Consider the following 22,858-nt stretch of genomic DNA (forward strand, 5'->3'; position numbering starts at 1 on the left):
TTTTGTAGATAGACTCTCATACTTTTCAGTGAACAGTAATTTTTCAATGAATTAAGCTCCTCGTCAAGCTGTTGTTCTCGATGGGAAAACCATTTTGTAACATATTTTCTACATAGAGTTATTATATTACATTAGTTATATACTATATATAAATTAGTTATATAAGTTGTATATATTACAATTTGCGACTTGTTTTCGCGCAAGTCCATTAATGAAAGGACCATTATGGTGGATAGAAACCACAGGTTTTATATTAATTCAACACCAAATTCATACTATACTAAGGGATAGTTTCACTAAACTACTTGGAACTATTACGATTACAGTAAAACCGCAACAAAACTTACATTTTAAGTAATAAATTTCGGTAATGGCCCCGAAAACACAAAAATATTGGAGCTTGTGCGAACATAATGCTTAGAACTCGGACACCATCTATAGCTGAGACTATTATAGGCAAGCAGTCAAGATAACTGATGAAGAGACTGGTAGAAAGAGTTTTTATTTAGTTACCAAAGAGGCCTCATACTAGAAGCCAACCTGTACGTTTGGGATGCTTTGTGTTCTCGAAAGGAAGAGTTGCTAGAGAGAGACGATCTGAGAAGCGTAGCAATTCGTTAGTATGCGAACTCGATAACCTATACCGGAGAAAGATTCGTAGCATGTTAGAAGTGGTCTTCAGGTCTACAGGCGTGCAAAATCTTGTGTGTCGTATTACTCCCCAATGTCTTCTCTGGAGTTGAGTGTTACTTCTACAAGAGGTCCAGTTGCAAGAGAGGAACCTTCTGCCGATATCGACATCCAGCATCTTTAGAATTATTTCGGAACGAAATGAGCTTAGGGAGAGGGCAGGCAAGAAGATTGCATGGAGAAGAGATATTTTGCCTATACTGGGTATACCCCCACAATGCCACGAGGAAACGAGCTGGTTTCTGTAGATCAATTCCAGTGCGTGAGGCAAGCAGAGGAGATATCTCTCCTCCCTCCAATCTTCTTGAGGCAGTGTAGCGATATTGGCAACGCCGCGAACGTCAGCTGTCCTACGTCATTCTTGAATCACAAGCACATCCCACGACTTGGAGACGTGTGAAAGATATGGTCAGCCGAATATAGAAGGAGCCGCGTCGCCGCTGCGAGGCCAGTTGACTGTTCAGTTCGGAATATTGGCGCGATATTTAAATCGGACATAAATTGTAGTAAATAAATACGGTGAAAATAAATATTTTTAGTAGTAGTAAGTAATCGTGTTTAGTAGTGTAAATTAATCAGTTGACTCAGATCAAGATCAGTTGTTTTGCATCGGTTTAAATCACTGACATAATAGAATTCAAAATTCTATTATGTTAGTGGTTTAAATACTCGTACGTTACCAATACAAAATAACTTTTGTGGTTCTTTCTCCATGCTATTGATTCGACTATTGCGAGCGTATCGGATTGCTATTTATGGGATACTATTTGAGATTATTATAAACATAAGTATTTCAACCAATAAAAACAAATTTGCATCGATGCATGAAAATCCTGCTTAAACTCTATTACGTTTAACCTAAACCTTCACGTAGCAGGCACGTAAACAGTTATTTGTGTGTTGTTCTACAGAATTAACCTTATCGGTTTGTTTACTTTTAATCTTGAATTATAAAAGTCAAAGTTTTTATTAGAAATGTACAGTTGTTAGTTTTTAATCTTTCGAAAATGAAGGAAAGCAAGGAGAAACTTCATCCCACAGTGTATGTGGTATTCATAAGTCTGCTTCTGGACCTATTAGCATTTACAATGATTTTACCACTACTACCCTCCTTACTGGATCATTACAGAGATAATGATGGAATAGGCCTATATTCATGGCTCTCCAGCCAAATATACCAGTACCAAAAGATTGTTGGAGCACCTGAGAAATTTAACTCAGTTTTGTTTGGAGGATTTTTGGGTTCTATGTTTAGTTTTCTCCAATTTATTGCTTCACCAATGTTGGGAGGTCTTTCTGATGTTTTTGGAAGGAGAATCATCATGCTTTGTTGCTTGGTATGAATTTTATTAGCATGTAACTTATTGATGGCACTATTCCAATACAGTAATATGATGATAATTTGAAAAAAAATAAGTTCTTTTGTGCTAGTAGAAGATATGCCTCACAACTATCCACTAAGAAATAATTTTTATTTTAATAAAAATATACCTGCTGCCTGCCCATTTAACTGCCACTAGTAAAGGTTCCTATATTATGCCATATAAAAATAATCACCTGCCAACTGAACTTAAAAGAGCTGAAAAGCAAAAGACATTTAAAGTGAAATTGGTAAATTTGCTTTGCAAAAATTTAAATACATTTTATTTAATTAAATTTATTTGAATTTATAATATAAATAAATTTTTATATAATTAATATTAATCAATTTTGGCATGAAAATTTTAACTTTTTGATAGAAACTAATCTTTATAACATGTTTTACTAGTGTGTTGTGTGTGTGTATAAATTTAAACATTTTCATCTGTATGTAAATAATTTGTCAACATATATTTTAGGTTGATTTACTTGCAAATGTGTGTATATTAAATAGTATTTTGCTTATTATGTTTTTTTTAGAATCTTAGATCAAACATATGATGTCATTTTCTGATCAGTGTGTGAATTAATATAAATGTAATTTTTATTTTTTTTATAATTATAATTTATTCAACATAAGAAATACATGCTTAATACAGGACACAAAATTAATTTGTAGTACCAATACAATAAAGTACACCTAGGTGCAAGCACCTATATGTGTATAACTTAAAATTAATTATATTACCATACAACATAATTATGTTTACTAGGGGCTCCATACCACTAATTTACATAAATCTGAGGGTAGTGCATTTAAAATATAGGTAAAACAACTATAAGACAAAAATATTAAAAATTTCAGAAAAAGAGGAAAACATTAATAGTCATTTATAAAAAAAAAAAAAAAAAAAAAAAAAAAAAAACATGCTTTATTGTTATTAAAAAAGAAAAATTGTTCTAAATAAAGCTACCTTACATTACTACCGCTAAACTTAACCACTACACCCCATACACACTCAAGTTCCAAAACAAACATCAGAAAAAAAAATACATAAAAAGTAAATTAAATTCCATAATTATCTCCTCAAGTATAAGACAGCAAAGAATTCAAACCATACAAACAAATCAAAAAAAATTCAAATACTGTAAACTTACACAGGGAAAATTAGAATGTGTCAACGTAGTATTCATCCAGTGAATAGTAACATTTTTCGGTCAAAAGTATTTTCAATTTACGTTTAAAAGTGTCATTACATGTTGCCTCCCTGATTCCACCTGGTAAACGATTGAAAATTTTGATTCCCTCGTAGAGAATAGATTTTTTAGTTAATGTGGAGGAGGGGATTGGAAGATTTAGATCGTTCACTTGACGCGTTAAGTATCTTGGATTTGGGGCTATAAATTTAAAGCGATTTGCAAAAAGTAAGCAGGCCACTTCCTGAATGTACGCCCAGCCTAACAAATAATGGGCGACAGGAGTCTCTCTGGTCTATAGAAGGTCAAGTATCATAATTTTCATAGATAAATCTTTTACAAAGTTCTGAAAATGTTTGTTTATTTGTAAACTCCCGAATTGTCCACGGCAACTTATTGAAAATTTTTGGTCCTATTACAAAATTACATCTTTGGCTTCCATCAAATCTGCGAAATGGTACATTAAGATGTCTTTCAGTTAGGTGTCTGGTTTCTTGTTGGTGACTTATGTAGTTTTTATCTTATACCAGAATACACAACTGGAGTATAGATATAAGGTTCTGATATTAACTATTTTGGTATCATACAAGAGCAAGGTGGGGTACAATCTGTCTTTTTTATAGATTATTTTGATAATATAATTTTGAACAATTTTTAAGGATTGAAGAGCATTATTGTAGAGTCCACCCCAGGTCACTATACCGTAGCATATCAGAGATTCCACAAATGATTGGTACAACATTATTAAAGTTTTTTTATCCAATATATTGGTGGTGTCTATTTTAATTTTTTGTTTATTATTATACCTAGATGTTTAGTGTTTTCTACTTCTTTTATAATAAAGTTTTGTTGTTCATCAATAACTAATTAATAAATAATAATTAATAAATTAATATTTCCTTAAAATTTGGCCGATTTGCATCTGTTAGAGAAAAGGCGACATAAACAGTTTTTAAGATATTTAGGGACAATTTATACTTGTTTAACCACATCTTTACCTTCCTCATGCCATTTATGAGTTTCGTTCTTACAAGAGTCCAAGTAACATCCTTAAATACAAGAACTGTGTCATCCGCGTAAGATAGTGCCATGCCACCTATATGCAAGGATAAAAGGGAGTTTATATATAAAATAAAGAGTTCCAGCACTGTGCCTTGGGGCACTCCAATTTGCACAGTGCTAGGGTCACTCAGGGAATCTCTAATTTTTACCATTTGCTTTCTTTCTTGTAGATAGTTGTTAAAGAGCCCCAACGTTACACCCCTAATTCCATATCTTTCAAGAACATGAAGTAACTTAGAGTGGGGGGTACAGTGTCGAAGGCCTTTGCTAGATCCATAAAAACCGCAACACATTTTTTTCCCTGCTCCAATCCATATTTTATGTTTTCTATTATAAGGACTATACATTGCATCATTTGTACCAGTTTTTTTTTTGAAAACCAAATTGGTTTTTGTTAAGTACTTTATTTTTATTTAGGTCATAAAATCTTTCTTTTAAGCATTTTTCAAAAAATTTTCCAAATGTATTTATTAAGCTTATTGGTCTATAGTTAGAAACATCACTCTTACTTCCTTTTTTGTAAATTGGTGTAATAATTGAAATTTTGAGTTCTTCAGGTATCTTTGCTGATGAGAAAATAAGGTTAAATATATATTTAAGTGGTTCAACAGTATATGGATGACATAGCTTTACCATCTCAGAAGTTATGCCATCTGGACCTGGGGAACTGTTTTTCTTTAATGAATTAATATGAAGTATTAGTTAATTTTTTGTTATAGGCTTTAACGACATGGAGTTTAAGAAAGATGGATAATTTAGATTAAGCTTTGTGGTTGTATCAGGAATTTGACATGCCATACTAGTTCCATACCTAGTTCCAAATAAATAAATATTTTTGCAATTTGAACAAAAAATGCTTGCTTTTTCACAGGTTTACTCTCTTTTCACCCCTTAAATATACCCCTACGACTTTGACCATGTGAAGTAACATGCAGCTCTGATTTTTCTGAAAATTTTAAACATAAGATCAAAGCCGTATAGGTCTTACAGTGTAGCACCAATTCACAACCAACCCTAAACTGCCGAAACTTCAGATTTAGGCGTGTGCAACTCCTATATAATCAACTGACAAAAAATCAGCCTCGGGCGAATTTGTTCGTTTTTATGATGTTTTTGGCTTACAGTTTGATTGCACTTTTTGCAATTGCAATTTTTACTTATGAAATTTAATTTCAGCAAAAATCGAATATAATTAAAGTATAGAAAGTTAAAGACAATTACTTCGAGATTTTAAAATAAGACAGCTCTCAATAAAATGATTTGTCATAGTAGTTTTCAGTTATCATTCTTATAGTCTTATATTAGTATAATGTTGTACTGGAAGTAGTGGGTATAACGCAGACAAAATAAAAAAAAACTGAATTTTTCTAATTCACTAAAGTTTTATTCAGACTTTCTTCAATGCTAAAAAATAATGAAAAGTTACAATTTAAATTTTGTAGTATCAAAAATAGTATATGCTAGCCCAGTGTGGGATTTTTTTTATTCAAATACCTTTCTAAATAGTTAAAGCGAATGCTGGAAATTATTCTACATTACACAATTAACAACTAACTCATTTAAAAATTCATAAATAAAATTTAAATATAATACAATATTTTCTTAAGATTAATAAATGTTAAGTAATAAAATCTAAAATATCTTAAATTAGGAAAAAAATATACCAATATATCATTAATCTTAAGCTTCAAAAACACTCATTTAAACTTTATATAACGTTAATAGAGAATGTGTACAGTTTGAAGCACAATCGGATTTTTGTATGAATTTCTTTAATTTTTAGTAAGAATTACAACTTCTTTTATCTTTATGATAGATATTTAATATATTACTAGTTTCTTTTTATTACATATTACTTAACTAAATATAAATACTTTACCATAATCCAATTTAAAACCCTTGTGCCTGCACTTAACTAAATATCTTTATGTGTAAAATGAAGTTATTTTAGTATGAAATAAAATATAGACTTATTAAATAATAATTATTGATATATTTTAGGTAGGAATTGCCTTCTCATATGTTCTGTGGGCACTTTCAAGCAATTTTCTACTATTTGTTTTGGCAAGAATAATTGGAGGTGTGAGTAAAGGCAATGTTTCTGTTAGCATGGCTATCATTACTGATACTTCCTCTGCCAATACCAGGGTAACAGGAATGGTAAGTAAAGTATAAAACCCACCTGAAATTGTATAATTATGTGAAAAATAGCCTTTTATAGTAATGCAAAATAATTAAATCAAATAGTCAACTCAATAATAGGCTAATAATAATAATCATAACAATAATATGTCTTTATTTTTATGTACAGATAAACAAAATGAAGTATACATTTAAAAGAAATGGGTGGCGCCTTTCACCACCCCTAAAAAACCAGAAGTATATAATAAGTAATTGTTTCATTTTCAGTGCACAATTTCTTGTGGCTTAGTAAACATTCAAATCAAATCGTTTATTTCCATCGAAATCATAACAATGTATAGGAATTGTCAATAAAAAATTAATAAAATAAAATGCTAATAAAAATAGTATAAAATTACAAAGATATGAAAGGAAATAAATGTAACTAAATTTAGTCAATAAATCTACAGTTAAAGAACTCATGTCACTCGAATAAAAAGGACAGTCAGTCAGCTAACATGGTCCTAAGAGCTTTCTTAAAAGTCTCAGCTCTCTTTATTCTACATGGGAGATAACTAAAAATTTTGAGAGATGTACTTACGGCTAAAATGGATGTATAATTTATCTGCATTTCGAGTTTTATAAAAATTAAGATCTCCAGATCTCATGTGGTTGGAAAGATTTTTATGTACTTGACATGTGCAGTCCAAGATATAGATGTTAATTATAGTTAGGATTTTCTCTTTTTTAAAAGTGCCACGGCAAGTTTCTCGAAGGAAAGTCTGAACATCGTACGTAGAAAAGTTGCTAGTGGCAATACAAGAACAACACAGAGTCTCGGTCTCAAAAAAATTATTTGATTTGTTAAGTGGTGACACGTGTTTCGCTCCTAAAAGCATCATCAGACCTAAAAAATAATGCATAAAAATATGTATACGTAATTTGGGTTTTTAAACATAATTTTAACTTACATAAGCTATCCCTTAATGAGATGACCCAAGATAAGATAAGATGACCCAAGGTACAAACGAGTAATGTACCTTGGACCAGTATATGTTGTACCTTGGGTCAGTTATAAAAAAAAGGAATGGAAACGATTACGACAAATACTTATTTATCATTAAATCCACTAAATTCAACATCAAACTGCAGGTGAGCATCATGACGTGCACTTCCGTTTATTTTGTGCGGCTGCGGAAACTGACGTATAATGAAAAAATCATTTTTGCTTACGCAAAAAATCATAGGTCTCGGTTGAGTCATTTATAAATTTATTGGTGCTTAAAATTTTGCGTAAATATTTGAGTTCGCTATGAGTCTCACTATTTAGTATTTCGGCAACATAATAAGTGAACGATTTCTTTCCAGCAACTTTCACTAAAACGAAGTCTCCTTGTTGAATATCAAAATCTTCAGATAAGTCGTATATATTTTGGTCATTTATTAATTCTTCCTCTCTAGCTACTAAGTCCTGAAATGTTTCTTCATTGCTACTTGAAGTTGTCTCTCATCATATTTAGCAACGCTTTTTGGTACATTTTTTAAAACACGTTCTTCAACTATTCTCTTAATAACTGCTTGAACTTTTCCAGATGATGCATTTGCTAAAGTCTTTCTCTTTTTAAGGCCCTCAATTTAATCTTTCTCTGGAGTGTCAGTGAAGATACGTGACTTTCCTCTAGCTCTACCTGAGTTTATTTTGCGAGCCGGTGCTTTCGGATAGGACCGTACCATTTCAGGTGTAATAACATTTCCTGACGTTCCTCCTTGAAGAAAATTTTATGTAGAGGGATTAGAGCCATCAATTTTCTGAGCCGTGGCTTCGGCTTGTTCCCCATTCGATTTAACGTTGACTTGTTTACGACTGGTAGTAGAGTGATCTAAAGGACGATCGGTCACATATGATGACAAAACCTCGCTCTCTTCAAAAATATTATCATTGACTGGATAAAGACCACTTACTTCAAACCCCTTCTAAATGTTGGATGTAGTAAATGCTTTTGGAAATGCCTTGCCTGCAAGCTCAGATACATCATAAATCGTAATGGTTTGTCCAGGATGCATAATCATCCACTCGCTACATGCGGCATTATAATAAGTTTTCATGGGCCCAAAAACTGTGTTGCCTGGGCGGTTGCGTTTTGTGACTAGTATGGGGGTGGAACATAATCGGAATAATGCTATTTTCTTTGCAAAAAAGAATAGCTGGGATATTCACATGGCTATCGTGATTGTCTAAGACTAAACTCAAACTCAAACTCAAAAATGCTTTATTGTCAATATAAACATAGAAGTTGTAGACAAAGCCAATAGACTGTACATTAAATGAATAAAAACGAGAAACTAATTTAAAATAAAATAAAATTATATAAAACTTTGAAAAATACTTAAATGCTAATCATTAAAAAATTCACCATAGTTTAGGTGCTACATAGTTTAGTACGCTTTACTAGCAAGAAATATTTTCGTCCTTGTACGTACGCTTTTTTCAGTCGTAAGTTGTCTTATTTTTTAATGGAAGTTTAATAAACAGCTTTCTACCTCCATATATGATAGAGCTACGGACAAGTTCTAAGTTCAAAATGAGGAATGGTATTAGCCTCATGATGACGTTGATGTAGCCTCAACAAATAATTTTGTCGCGTATTATAGCGGCTCCCTAAGTGGAGTTCCTGTTTATATTTTCTAAAAACTAAGCAAACTGTTTCCAAAATAAAGATACAACACAGGGTTAAAATATTATGACTTACAAAAAGCGGGCGACATGAGTCACGAGTCTTGGCCCCACATAGATATCTAATGGCCCTTTTCTGGAGTACAAACACTGAACTAAAAAGTGAATTTGAACATGAATCCCAAAAGCAAATTCCATATCGAAGCTGCGACTCGATAATCGCGAAGTATGCAGATCTGGTGATGGACTGGTGGCAATAACCCTTAGGGCGTAGCAGTCTGATGAGACTTTTCTAAATACATTCACAATATGGTCTTCAAATTTAAGGAACTTGTCTATGGAAAGACCCAAAAACTTACTGAACGGTGGCATGGTGATGGCTTCGTTATTTAAACATATATCATTTGTATTACATTTAAAATTAAGGATATTTGTTTTGGAAACATTAAATGTCAAAAAATTTGCATCACACCAGTCTTTTATTTTTAACAAATCTGCACGTATATTGGCCTCCATTTGAGAAACATCAGAGTCGTGCCAGAGGATGGTGGTATCATCGGCAAACAATGTAAATTTGCCAGTTACCTGCAGTTGTGGCAGATCGTTCACATAAATGAGAAAAAGTAAAGAACCAAGTACTGATCCTTGCGGAACACCCACATTTATATTAAGATCCTTAGAGATACCACCATTAAATTTGACAGCCTGGACACGATTTGATAAGTAGGAACGAAACCACTCAAGGGCAGTTCCTCTGAAACCATAGAGCTCCAGTTTCATCAGCAGCACTCTGTGACTCACGTAGTCAAATGCCTTGGACAAGTCACAGAATACCGCTGCTGACTAGTATAACTGGATCTTTAATTGACGGTTTCACATGATTCTTGAAGTGATTTAAATACTGCAAAAACAATGTTTCGTTTGACCAACTGGACGGATTTGCACCTCCTATGTTTCCAAGTGGACAATCCTTCAGCATATGGGCCTTAAAATGTACTCTTGGAAATATCATCATTGGCGGGATGTGATTGCCAATTGCATTTATTGAGGCTATAAGTGTAACGTTTTGACCTCGTTCTGCACTGGTCATTTGACCCAACTGTTTTATTCCTTTGGGTCCGATTATTTTTGGTAGCACATGAACAGTTGTTAGGCCTGTCTCGTCGCAGTACCAATTTTTTTTCTGGTGTGATATTGCCGCGAGATAGATCTTTGTAATTCCTAAATGTCTGTTTTATTAAAGGATGTTAATCGGGCCAAGCTTGTAAGCTCGGGTTTCCGAAGAGACAAATTTGCATTTCTTTTAAGGAACTGCCTTAGCCATTCCTTTCCAGCTATCTTATTTTGGTCCCAAGAAGGCGGATGTAACTTATTATTTGCAATTGCATACTGGTATGCTAAGGTACGAACATCCATTTTAGTTAACGCATAATGCAGGCGTGCAGCAGTGAGAAGATAGGTTTTTAATTCAACCTCTTCTTTTATATTAAAAACCTGTTTCACATTATTGGCAGCAACATATCAAAATTTTGCAACTCCCGAATTTCTGAAAGATTGTACGTGTCTGATAAACGTAGTTTTGGATATGTTATAGCATCTTGCCGCTTTCCTAATTAATAATTTCCCACTGATAGATACATTTATTAGCTGCTGCAATAATATCCTGGGAGTTTATATGCGCTCTTTTTGCACCTACTTTACTTCGAGGCATTTTAAAATGACTATCTGAAATAAGCGAAAGTCTTTTAAGGTATACCTATATAATTAAAGTAAAAGTAAAAATGATATTATTTTCAATAAGATTGTGCTTTGTAATAAGTCATGGACCGGTCAAAGGTACACAACGGTATTATTTCAGCAATTTTTACTTTCTACTTTTAGGTTATGCCTTTAAGTAAAAAATACATTCATTAATATCAAGCTTAAACACCTGTTTTCAATTGTAATAATAAAAATAATTATAATGTTAAATAATTATAAAAAAATAATTATAATTTAAACGGATGTTGACGGATAACAAATTGTTCAATAAATTACCACGATGCAAAACAAAACACTCTATAGAAACCCGCACGACGCTGCCACCTATCGACTGTATTTTTAAACAACTTATTTAGACACATCGAAGAAATATTAACAGTGGGTAGAAAATAAAATACACTGACCCGAGGTACTGACCGATCCAAGGTACAACACTCTCCCCTATCTACCACTCTATTATAAGACACATTATGCAAAACATTATAAGACGCATCATGCGTGCGAAACGTAGACCATGAAAAAGCAAAATCAAAACCGAATAAGAAGGAAAAATCTTTTGGAGTATATATGGGCCAGTGAAGGACCAAAACTTAGAGCAGAAACACCTCTAACGAGAAAAACGTACATCGTCGAAACGGTTAAAGCTGAAAGTCAGCTAAGACCCATCAGGTTGTAAAAGCTACAGAGAGAGACAGGGAGAGGGGTACATCAACGATTTAATTTAATTTCTTAAAAAAAAATATAATTTTTAAAATAAAGCCTTATAATTTGAAATAAAAAAAAAAGAAATATTTAAATAATACTTGGTTATTTTATTATTTAAACATTTATTATTTAAATTATAACTCGAAAACCCCCTTAGATCTTAACCAGGTTACAGACTGAAAATCTTACCGCTATTTTTAAATTTTTAGGCTCTAGTAGGAATAGCCTTTTCACTGGGTTTTATTGTAGGGCCCATGATAGGTGCAATGTTCGCAGTATGGGCAAAACAAAGAACAGGAAGCTGGTATGTAGTTCCTGCTCTATTTGCTCTTTTTCTTTCGGTTGCAGATATAATCTTTTTTTGGATGTTTTTTAAGGAATCGCTTCCAAAGGTGAGTTTTTTTTTTAATTTAAGTGAGCAATCTACAAATGTGTAATGTACATAAATATAATTTTAGAACAAACGTGCCAATTTGTCTGAAACACTTGAAAATACCAGATATTTGATTGATCCCAGAGATCTTTTTAAATTTACTGCTGTGACAAACATACAAGAAGCAGACTTAAAGGAGCTTAGAAAACTAGGACTTATTTATTTTGTTTATTTATTTATTTATAGCGGCTTGGAATTTACTTTAACATTCCTTACTCATCATGTTTTCAACTACACGTCTATACAACAGGGATGGATGTTCTTTGCAATTGGTAAGAAAAGATATTGTTGTTATAAAAACATTTATTTTATTATGGCCTAGAATATGTGAATTATGTCCCGGATTCGGGCAGGACACAAAAAAGAGTTTAAAAAAATACCTTTTTTGCCTTTAAGGGGTTACTATGGCCTTAATACAAGGAACATATGTAAGAAAAATTTCGCCAGACAAAATCAAATCTACTGGAATCTTGGGACTGTGGATAATTATTCCATCTTTTGTGTGTGTTGGCCTTGCAAACGGACCTTTAATGTTATATTTAGGCCTATTCCTATATGCTGTCTGTAAGTATTTATTTTCCCTATTAGATAACTGTCTTTTTATATCGAATTACTTTTTATATTAATTTACAAAACGTGAAACTTAGACGTGCGTATTACAAAAAAATCTTTTATCCACCAAACCTCTTTGAGAACGCACTTTACAAGAAAATATTCTTTATTGCATATTAATAGATTTATTGCCGCACCTGAGTTGGCCAGACCTGTATTATGTGTGTATGCGTGTTTTGACGTGTTTCCTCCTTGACTTTATATTCAATTATTAAAGTCTACGTTTAATAGTATTACATTTGATATGTTCATGATGATTTTGTGTGTGGGAGTATGGTCATGTACCGAGAATACCGAGAGATATGAAATATAAGGCCTACCTAGATCTCCTTTCCGTTGCTCTTGGAGGTACCTCCTTATTTGCTGCTAACCACCATAATAGCACTCCTCAATTCCACAATTTTGGAAAATCTGTTAGATTTATAGATTTTAGGTTGTATGGCTTTATATATTAGGCTCAACAAGCGACAAACGACTCTTTTGGCCAAAAATAAATACCTTTTAGCGCGATTAATAAATGAATTATTATAATATTTAATTGAAATTTATTGTACCGGAACATACGAATAATGAGCTTTTGCTGCCATAGACTTTCACTGTTCCATAAAAAGGAGTGCCGATTTAGTGACGTTTTATGTGTCTGCAGATACACTCGATATACATGAGGTGCATCTGCCGGTCGAGTACATCTTGCGTGTAGCTTTAGGTGAAACAATATGAACTAGTTGGGAAGAGCATTTACCGTGACAGTATCGATAAAAAAAGTCAGGTCCGCCACTTTCTCTTTATAAGCCAAACTGTCCAAACTTTTAGTTTTTTTTTGGATCTCCTATAAGACGTATGGCTCTCTTCTGGATGGAATCAAGCGGCTTCAAAGTGTATTTGGATGCAGAGCTCCATATGTGAGAGCAATACTCAAGAAATGAACGAACAAGGATTCGTTCGTCGAAAGCGTTTAAAGCTTGTATGGTGTATACAGTCTTTTTTTAGAGAAACCGCGACTTCCAGAAAAACGTCATCAGCAAAGCTGTAAATTGGATTAGAAGTCTTGTCGAGAAGGTCGCTAATATACAAAAGGAATAAGATGCATTCCTGAGGGACACCAGCGTTAATTTGGAATCTCTGCGAAGTGTGTCCATCAACGACAATCTGGATGGATTGGTTCTCGAGTAAGCCAACCAACGAGAGTTGGTGGCAAACCATAACAATAGAGTTTAAACCCTATCGAATGTCTTTGCAATATCCAGAACTATTGTACGGAATTCACCATATTTCTCGATAGCCCCGGTCCAAATATGCGTGACATAGGCCAATGGATCGCCAGTAGGTCTGTGTTTTCGAAAAACATGCTGACGATCGCTTATGATGTTGGTGGACTCCAGGTCTTTCAAAATTTTTGGGCATCGGTTGAATCCGCGCAAGTTTCCAGTATCCAGGGAAGAGACCTCTTCTGTATGAAAGAGAAAACAGTTTACATAACCGTGGTGTCAGTACCATCGCACACTTTCTTAATACTATTGGTAGTTTTCATTCAGGGATGGTGGCCTTGTTAGTGTTCAAGTCTTTTTTGGCAAAGTCGGTAGTGTTTGGTCTTGTGGGTTTACGGTAGAGTTTAATGCGAACATCTGCTCTAGCAAGTCTGCCTTTTCCATTGTGGTCAATGCAATGGTAGAATTTTTGACTTACAGAAACCTTGACTACCTGGTTTTGCTATAAACCAAAACGATCTTGATTCATTTGGGCAATTGAGGAGTTGCCCACTTCATTTTCTCATTATAATTTTGTTTGCAGGTATCAATAATCTGCTTGCACGAATTTCTCAAGGCAACAAAGTTGGCATGATTTGTAAGGCTTGGGTGTTGGCGCCATTTGTGGCAAGTAGCACTTTTGATTTTGACTGCTTTGGTTCAATTTTTATGAAACAACGGTTTTCTGTATGAAGAGCTTTTTAAGGTGTTCGGAATATAAGCCTCCTTGGTCCTGAAAGAGACATCGTTTTAAGAAAACTGTTTAAAATGTCTCTAGTTGGCTGATCTATATTGCCAAACTCGTGGATTCTAAGTTTTCATTCCTAGTTCACATATTGCATTTATTAAATTGCGATCTGATGTTCTTAGTGGTGCATGTATCCGTCGCGAGAAACAGATCCTAGCAAAGTCTCCTAATCTATCAGAAATTCTGGTTGGCTCCCGTGTAAGCTGCGTTAGACAGTGACTATGCACAAAGTCCTCTGCTTGGCGCCTCTCATCATCAGTCCTATTAGAATACGCCAACTAGTTATCGTGGTCTCCCACAATAACAATTTTTGCAAGGTCGGTGAAAAGCCTGCTGTAGTGTGTATCACTGAACAGTTGTCTGTAGAAGAAGCGGAAATACTTTGTGGATCTTTCGGTGGTTATTTTGAACCAGATACCATCGAACCCTAGGGGTTTCAGAGCTTATCTAAATCCGGTCACAGATCTATCCAGGAGACAACATGGTTGTCTTTGAGTTCACTTTCATTTCAGGTAGAGCTAAAATATAAAGTCTGGTTGTGCAGATATTGGTGCACGGTATTTCTGTTCGTGTTCAGACCTCTAATATTACATACATTTACTGTTAAATGTTTCACATCTGACGAATTTCCCATATCAGATTCCACCCGGAGATCCGAACGGAAGCGTATTTTAAGCCCGGAATATTTTGATCCAGGAGAAGCCGTCACGCAATTTTTTTTTCCTTTCCCACCCTGCGAACCGGACGCATCAGCATAGCGACAAAACCTTGAGCGCCATAGGCCAATTTTTCACCGGACGATGCGAGTAGGCCACATCTACTACAAACATGAATGTTTAAAATAAATAAAGCAATAAATACATAAAGCTCATGATAAATGTAATGAGTGTAATCGGCCAGAACTGTGTGTTAAATTGTTCTGTTCATTGTTATAAAGTATCTATTAAATAAAATAGATTTTTATTAGTGTTATATACATACAAAAAATGTTTACACATGTCAATGAAATGTTATACACATGAAAAATCAGTGAATACACAGATAGATAGATGAAGGAATAACAAGATACACAATTTAAGTTGGCAAAGAAATAAAATTACACCATGTCTGAGAAATTATTGCTGAAGAACTCATCTGGTGAATAAAAAAATTTTTTAGTTAGATCCTTTTTAATAACAGATTTAAATTCATTTATATTTAGCAATTTTATGGAAGGTGGCAGCAAGTTAAAAAAAATTTGGAGAATAGAAACTTATGGCGCTTTTAATTTTATCAATTCTGTGAAATGCGATGCAGAAACTTTTTCTTTTTCTAGTGAGATGCTCATGGATATCTCTGTATCATATAAAGTTAGGTTATTTTTTACATAGCATAGGCAGTAAAATATGTAAAGACAGGGAACCGTTAATATATTTAGATTAATAATAGATTGTCTGCAGTCTGCTCTATAATGAATTTTGCAATCGTTCTTTGAAGACTAATTTTTTTTTAATAATTGGTGAGTAGCCCTAAGCTAGAAGAGCATAGACCAGCCTCGATTCAATGCTTGCGTAGTATGCAGTGGCAAGTACATTTTCAGAAACTGCGTCAGCCAAAGTTCTCGGTGTATACACACGAGAAGCCATTTTTTCACACAGTTCATCAGTATTCGTTCATAAGATTCAATTGATTAGCAGTGAACCCTTCTGCAGCCTTTGACTGCATCTGGGGTCACAGATTCCAAGATCGTTAATGTAGATCCCGAAAAGCAGTGGCCCCAGCACTGATCCTTGAGGCACACCATAAAAAACATTCTCGAATGTTGATAATTTACCGTTAATGTCTACTATTTGCTTTCTATTGGTTAGATACGATTTAATGAGATTTCTGCTGTTTTGAACAAATTGATAATGTCCTAACATTTACACAAGCAATCTGAAGGAGACAGTCACAGGCAGATCGCAGAAAAGGCACCCGCCTAAGCTTATTTTATTGCCATTGCGGTTGACATTGAGGATCTGAAGACAGACTGACTAGGATTAAATAAACTATTTGATTCGAAGTAATTATTTAATCTTATTTATTAAATAGAAGAGTTTCACGAGAAAAATTAATTTTCTTTTATCAATATTTACACAAAAATTAACAATAAGGTTATAAGGGAATTTGAGCAGAACTAAGAAATCGAGTATTTTTTCGACGTCTATTTTGAGGCCAAAAATGGTCATCAAAAATGCTATATCTCGGCTATTATAAAAGCTACGACCTTACGGATGGTCTCGTTGATTTCAAAATGACAAAACTAAAAGAAAATTACTGGAATTATCTTGATAGAGCCAATGGGAGCCGAGATATCGAACTTCAAAGTTTGGGAATTTCAATTTTTTGGGTACCTCTCGCCGTATCGATTTTTCACCAAAAAAATTTTTTTTTCGAATTTGAACTAACAATACTTACGTCTTGTTCTCATCCGAACCAGTGGCGGCTCGTGGGTCAATCTTCAGGGGGGTCATTTTGGTTTGAAAACTTATAGTTTACTCTAATAAAAAAAAACAAATCAAACTATCGATTTTTTAAAGTATTTGAAAGATCCACGGTTGTCATAGGGAGTGTGCACAAAATATTTAATAATTTCACTGCTTCAGAAAATGTTTCAGACAAATTCATGTTAATAAAAAGCTGAAGTATGGCTACTGCACCGGCACTATTGCGAAAATCCTCACGACAATATATGACTTCAAGTTCCGATTTTAGTTTGGAAATATTTACTGTGCGATAATGAGCCTTCACCATATTTAAAATATTTTGCGGAAAGTTGGTAGTGTATGCTTCAAATTTCTCTGTGTAGAATAACTGTGAAATCATGAGATGATCATTGAAACCAAACCTGTGATTTATTTTAGATATAATAATATCACAAATTTCCAGTACAGTTCGTCGCTATGGATCCTCTGTAGTTGTAGTACTTTTTCTTTTTTTTTGCTGTTGATGTGCTTGGTTCTTCTGATTCTATTATTTGGATACTGTTATTAAAAGACAGTATATAATTTTTGACAGATATGACATCAATATCTCGCATTTGCAATTGTTTAAACAATATATCAACATGGGGCATTATTTTATGGAAAAAATTTAACCAAAAAAAAAAGCTCATCTTCCAAATGTCTTTTTAAACCGGTTGCTTGATTTATATTGTTACCATCTTGCTCCTCATAAATAATTTCCTCTAAGCAAGATTTTAAATCATCTTTATAAGTGTATACAATTTCAACACATTTTGTATTGAAAGCCCATCGAGTGAGTGCAGCTTTAGGTAGCCTTACTTTAGCCACTCTATCCAGAACCATCGTACGTTTTGGAGATCGGCCGAAAAATGACGAAAATGCGTGTAAATTTGCAAAAAATATTTTTATCGGTTTATATTGACTCGCCGCTTTTTGCAGGATAAGATTAAGTTGATGGGCATAGCAGTGAATAAAGTGTGCATTTGGGTATATTTCTTTAATTTTTGTTTGTACTCCTTCCAGTTTACCGCTCATGACTAATGCACCATCGTAACTTTGGGCAATCAATTTTTCAGGTGCTTCATTAATTTTTAATAATTGAAGTTCTTCCAATATTACATTAGTTAAATGTTGTGCGTGGTACCTGGAGGGTTAACAAATTTCCAAAATCTTTCATGTACAATACCTGTTAATACATATCGTAATATGACAATCATCTGCGTTTTATTGGAGCTGTCTGTGGTCTCATCTACTTGAATTGCCATAAAATTTGTCTGGCCAATCTCCTTAATTATATGAGTATGTACAATGGCTAACATTGATTCTAAAATATCGTTCTGAATTGTTTTTGATGTTCCTTTAAATACTGTACTTTTTTCAATATGTTCTTTAAACATTAAATCCAGTTCACAAACAAAATCGATAAGTCCCAGAAAAATTCCAGGATTATTGAAGCTGTTACTTTCGTCATGACCGCGCAATGCAATTTCGAAAACTCCGCAAAATTTTACACAGACGATTAGTTTGTTTAAAATACATTAACCAGTTATTAACCTAGTTATTAATATATTAACCTAGTTATTAATATATTATCTATGACATTAACTAACTAAAACAAAACATTCATCCAGTCGGGCCGTCGACTACGTTAGCGATATAGGACTGAAAGGTGACTCTCACTCCCGCTCACGAAATGCGAATCTGCCCTCTTTGTTCTATTTTATATGCATTTCTCCATAAGCCATAAGAACTGTATAGGGACAATTTAAAATACGGCCCAGCCACGGGCTTGTGTGATGAGCGCGAGGCGCGACGTTAGTAATATATTTATTTGTTTTGCCAATGCAGACTGCTTAGAGAATTTTATAATTCACAGTGAAGTTTTAGATAAAAGATATTTTTAATAAAATTGGTATTTTTATGAGATTATTTTAGGGGAGTCATTGACCAATTGACCCTAAGAAGGAGCCGCCATTGATCCGAACATTCCTAAAAATACAGGGTTATATAGGTCTACGAGCAGAAATAAGGGAATGGGAGCACTTTGAAAATTGCCAAATATGCCACATTTTCGCCTCCAAAAAGGCCAAATCTCAGCAATAATTGGAATAATAATTCGATTATTTTATGTACGGTTTAATCCATAGTTGAGAGGATTATTTGATTTTATTGTCTAACGGAATAAAATACATTTGGGATTTGCCTCTATGCAATTACAACTCTATGTCCATTATAAAATTATCGAATGTAAAATATTATGTTATGTAAGATAATCTTTTTTAGCTACAGCAATGGTCGTTCCCTCCATAACAACTCTAGCTTCACGATATGGGGGAGAGCAGCAGAAGGGCACTGTCATGGGAATATTTAGATCTCTAGGAGCTTTAGCTAGGGCTTTAGGACCCTGTGTTGCTAGCATAGCATTTTGGAGTGCCGGCTCACGAATTACCTACTTAACAGGTTCTGTATTCTTATTTTGGCCTGTTTTAACTCTTATAAATAGTAAGAGTTGACTGTAATTCAACGTCTCTATGGCTGTTAAATTTTAACGTAATAAATAAACAGTATTTTTTTATTTTATAGCATTAATTCGCTTATATCAATGTATTTAAGCTGTAATACTCAAGTCTTGTTAAAGTATTAACATTTTTTCCTTTTTATATTAAACATTTATATATTCTTATACCGTCCTTAATACTAATTTTAGATTTAAATATACTATATTCATATATTTTATATACTCGTAGATATAATTTTTAAATAAATTTATACTTGTTAAGTAATTTTTTTAATTTTCCTATTAATTATAATAATTAACATCGTTTCTTTTATGTGAATAAAGCGTAGCTTTTTATATTTGAAAGAACTTGATTGAACAGTATTCAAATCCATTTGAAAACTGTATTATGACTATTATTATCATGCAAAAATACTTATAATACGTTGTTAAATATTAAACAATAAATAACAACAATCTATCACAAGTACCTACGTTAACTGGTAATTGGAGCGTATTTTAAAATGTGACTTTTAAAACCGATTTAGCGTCTCAGCCCAAATGCTTCACAACCCGTTAAAAAAAACCTTCAAATATAATAGGGTAAACAATATGTACAGACTGAGACAAAAAATCGATTATTTTTTTTAATATATGGGAAATATTGTTCAAGATGACAAAAAAATATATCGTGAAGGTTTGACATTTGAATATTAATTTTATATTATTATTTATATTATTAATTTTAATATTATTTATTATTATTTAATCTATTATTTTAATTTCAATTTTTTTATTTGTATTTTGATTTTTGCGTCAAAGCTGCCCAATTATGGATGTTAAAAAACTTATCTGCATATATATTTATAGGAAATTAAATTTTCTACAAAAAATGTTCGTTGGAGCCGTTTTCGAATAATCAATCTTTAAACATTGATATATTTTTCCGATTTACCTATTTTATGTTGGAATTATGTAACTAACGAACAAACACATATAAGTAGAAAGGAATAATATAGATTCTTAAAGGGAAATTAATGCTCTACAAAAAAGGTCCCTTGTTGGTATGTTGTTTGAATGCTGTCGGGGCATTTATGCCGTCAGCATTAATATTTCCTAGAAAAAACATAAATATGAAGCTGAACAGACAATGCACATATAGAAGCTGTAGGATTCACTCAAGAAAATAAATGAATGAATTTTAATGTTTTCATTAAATGGATGAAGTTTGACAGAGTTAAGAGAAACTGGATAAAGTAAGTTTGTTAAGGCAACAACTGAAAAAAAAGATTTATTGCTTCTAGATAGACACGGAAGTTATGAAATTTGCAAATTCTCATGATGTTCTATTGTTTTGATTTCCACCACTATACACTCTATGGGTGGTATCCACTTGACGTCAGATTTCTGAGCCTTTAAACACATATTACAATCAAGCACTAAATAATTGTCATCCTGGCAGAACCGTGACCCACTACCAAGTTGCTGCTCTTATGATTAGGCTGCAAAATTTAAAAATTCTCAAAGCGGTTTCTCGTCAAAAGGAATATGTCTATAGATATTTTTTCCGATAAGTTTCCAGTTTATTCGAATGTAGCTGGATCTAACCCCTAAGAGCGAGACAAATTAACTAATGTCTACAATTTATATCATCCAATGAATATCCGTCATGTTACAAAAATATTACTAACTCACTGTACAAATAACAGTTTCTGCAAGACCCAATACACATATCGGCTCTTTCTGTTGCCAGTCAGATTAAACGCAAAACTAACAAAAACCTAGGAAATATGGAATTCTGAACTCTACACCCAAAATAGAAGCCACTAAACAAATTTTCGCCGAGAAGCTAAAAAGCCCTTATGAAAATCTGCTAGAAAAGTAAAGAGAAGTTTATTACTATTTATTACTCAGACAAAAGAATAATGGTGCATGGCGTTTTTCAGATCTTCATAAAGGGGCACTTATTTTTTTCTCATATATGTAAACGACGTGGCCGCAGGGTACTGTAGAGTTTTTACCGTTTATTAGTGTGATTTAAAATACTCGATGCACAAAAATAATCAACTGATTTATCTTATACGTACACACTCGCAAAGCCTGTAATGTTGGGATCTTCCTCTTGGTTTTTCATATGCTTTCCATTTTGCCAAGTATTATCAATCGTGGTGGTTCTTAACAACTGAGCATCTTTCCCCTTTGCCCGCTGACAATGTTTGCCGTCCTCTGGACAGAGCCTTCTAGCTTGAGCATCTGCATTTCCATTTCTGGATAGACATGGTTCCGGAAAATTCGTCAATCTTTCTCGCGTCTCCAGAGACATGATGCCGGAATAAAGAAGAACAGCTGATATTCGCTGCGTTGTCAAAATCGTTACAGTCCCATAACTTTATACGTTGATTGTTGTTGAGACAAATAATTTAATTCGTTCACTAAAACCTCATGAAATTTTACAAACCCTCAATGAAGTAAAATTTTTGGGTGTTGCATTAGATACTAAGTTGTCCTTTGAAAATCATGTAACTATATTATCAAAAAAAATTCCTTTGCTCATCCATATTTGTATTAAGAAACTTGGTTCACATAGTAGATCTTAACGCGTGTCAAATTTCCTGTTTGCCGTCATTGTGCTTATACAGACAGAATATCCGGCTTTCAGAAGGAGGCAGTTTAAGTTCTGGATCCTGTTGGGTACAGGAATGAAGTGCGATCTTTTTTCCAAACACTCAAAATTCTAACATTACCGACACAATATATTTTTGACTGCCACGATTTAACTAACTTAACAACCAAAACGTCTTTTTAAAAAATATTATTTTATTTGAAAATTAATTAATACAAAATTACATGCTAATTGTCTTAGCGATTTCAATTGACTAACTCAATAATAAACAATGAAACAGTTTTGTTATAATAAAATGCTGGGTTTGCAACTAGTGGCTTCCATAGTTGTACAGGGTGGCTCGTCACATGACTCACGTCTATGCTTACCACAATGTGGATTCGTATGATCTTCTAGCAGAGAACCACAATCACCACACAAGAACCCGGAGTGATCTTAGAATTGTTTTTCACAGACTAAATAAATCTTGTAATACTCTTTTCTACAATAAGTTGCCAGAAAAAACTTATAACGAAACTATTAAGTCGTTCCTTTTAAATAAAGCCTTTGTTTTATTAAGACGTTAAATAATACAAACATGTACTTTTGAATTTTACTGTTAGTTAGGACTGATAACTAATATACTTTTGTACATAATCATGATGAT

At 33.3% G+C, this 22,858-nt stretch overlaps 1 protein-coding gene and 1 long non-coding RNA gene across 2 annotated transcripts; one reads left to right on the top strand and one right to left on the bottom strand.

The window, feature by feature from the left end:
• Positions 1-1,602: 1,602 nt before the first annotated feature.
• LOC126748541 (major facilitator superfamily domain-containing protein 10) lies at positions 1,603-19,871 on the top strand. The gene is made up of 6 exons (XM_050457857.1): positions 1,603-2,027; positions 6,310-6,468; positions 11,779-11,961; positions 12,028-12,274; positions 12,399-12,566; positions 19,376-19,871. The coding sequence occupies exons 1-6, from the start codon at positions 1,698-1,700 to the stop codon at positions 19,603-19,605; spliced, it is 1,317 nt and encodes a 438-aa protein (XP_050313814.1). The 5' UTR covers positions 1,603-1,697; the 3' UTR covers positions 19,606-19,871.
• LOC126748554 (uncharacterized) lies at positions 6,354-9,344 on the bottom strand. Its single transcript, XR_007664760.1, has 3 exons — positions 7,401-9,344; positions 7,031-7,336; positions 6,354-6,490 (listed from the first exon to the last, which is right to left on the bottom strand). It is a non-coding gene; the product is annotated as an uncharacterized LOC126748554 (long non-coding RNA).
• Positions 19,872-22,858: the final 2,987 nt, after the last annotated feature.

This window comes from Anthonomus grandis, chromosome 22, assembly GCF_022605725.1.
Source record: "Anthonomus grandis grandis chromosome 22, icAntGran1.3, whole genome shotgun sequence".
In the NCBI taxonomy this organism is placed as follows: domain Eukaryota; kingdom Metazoa; phylum Arthropoda; class Insecta; order Coleoptera; family Curculionidae; genus Anthonomus; species Anthonomus grandis.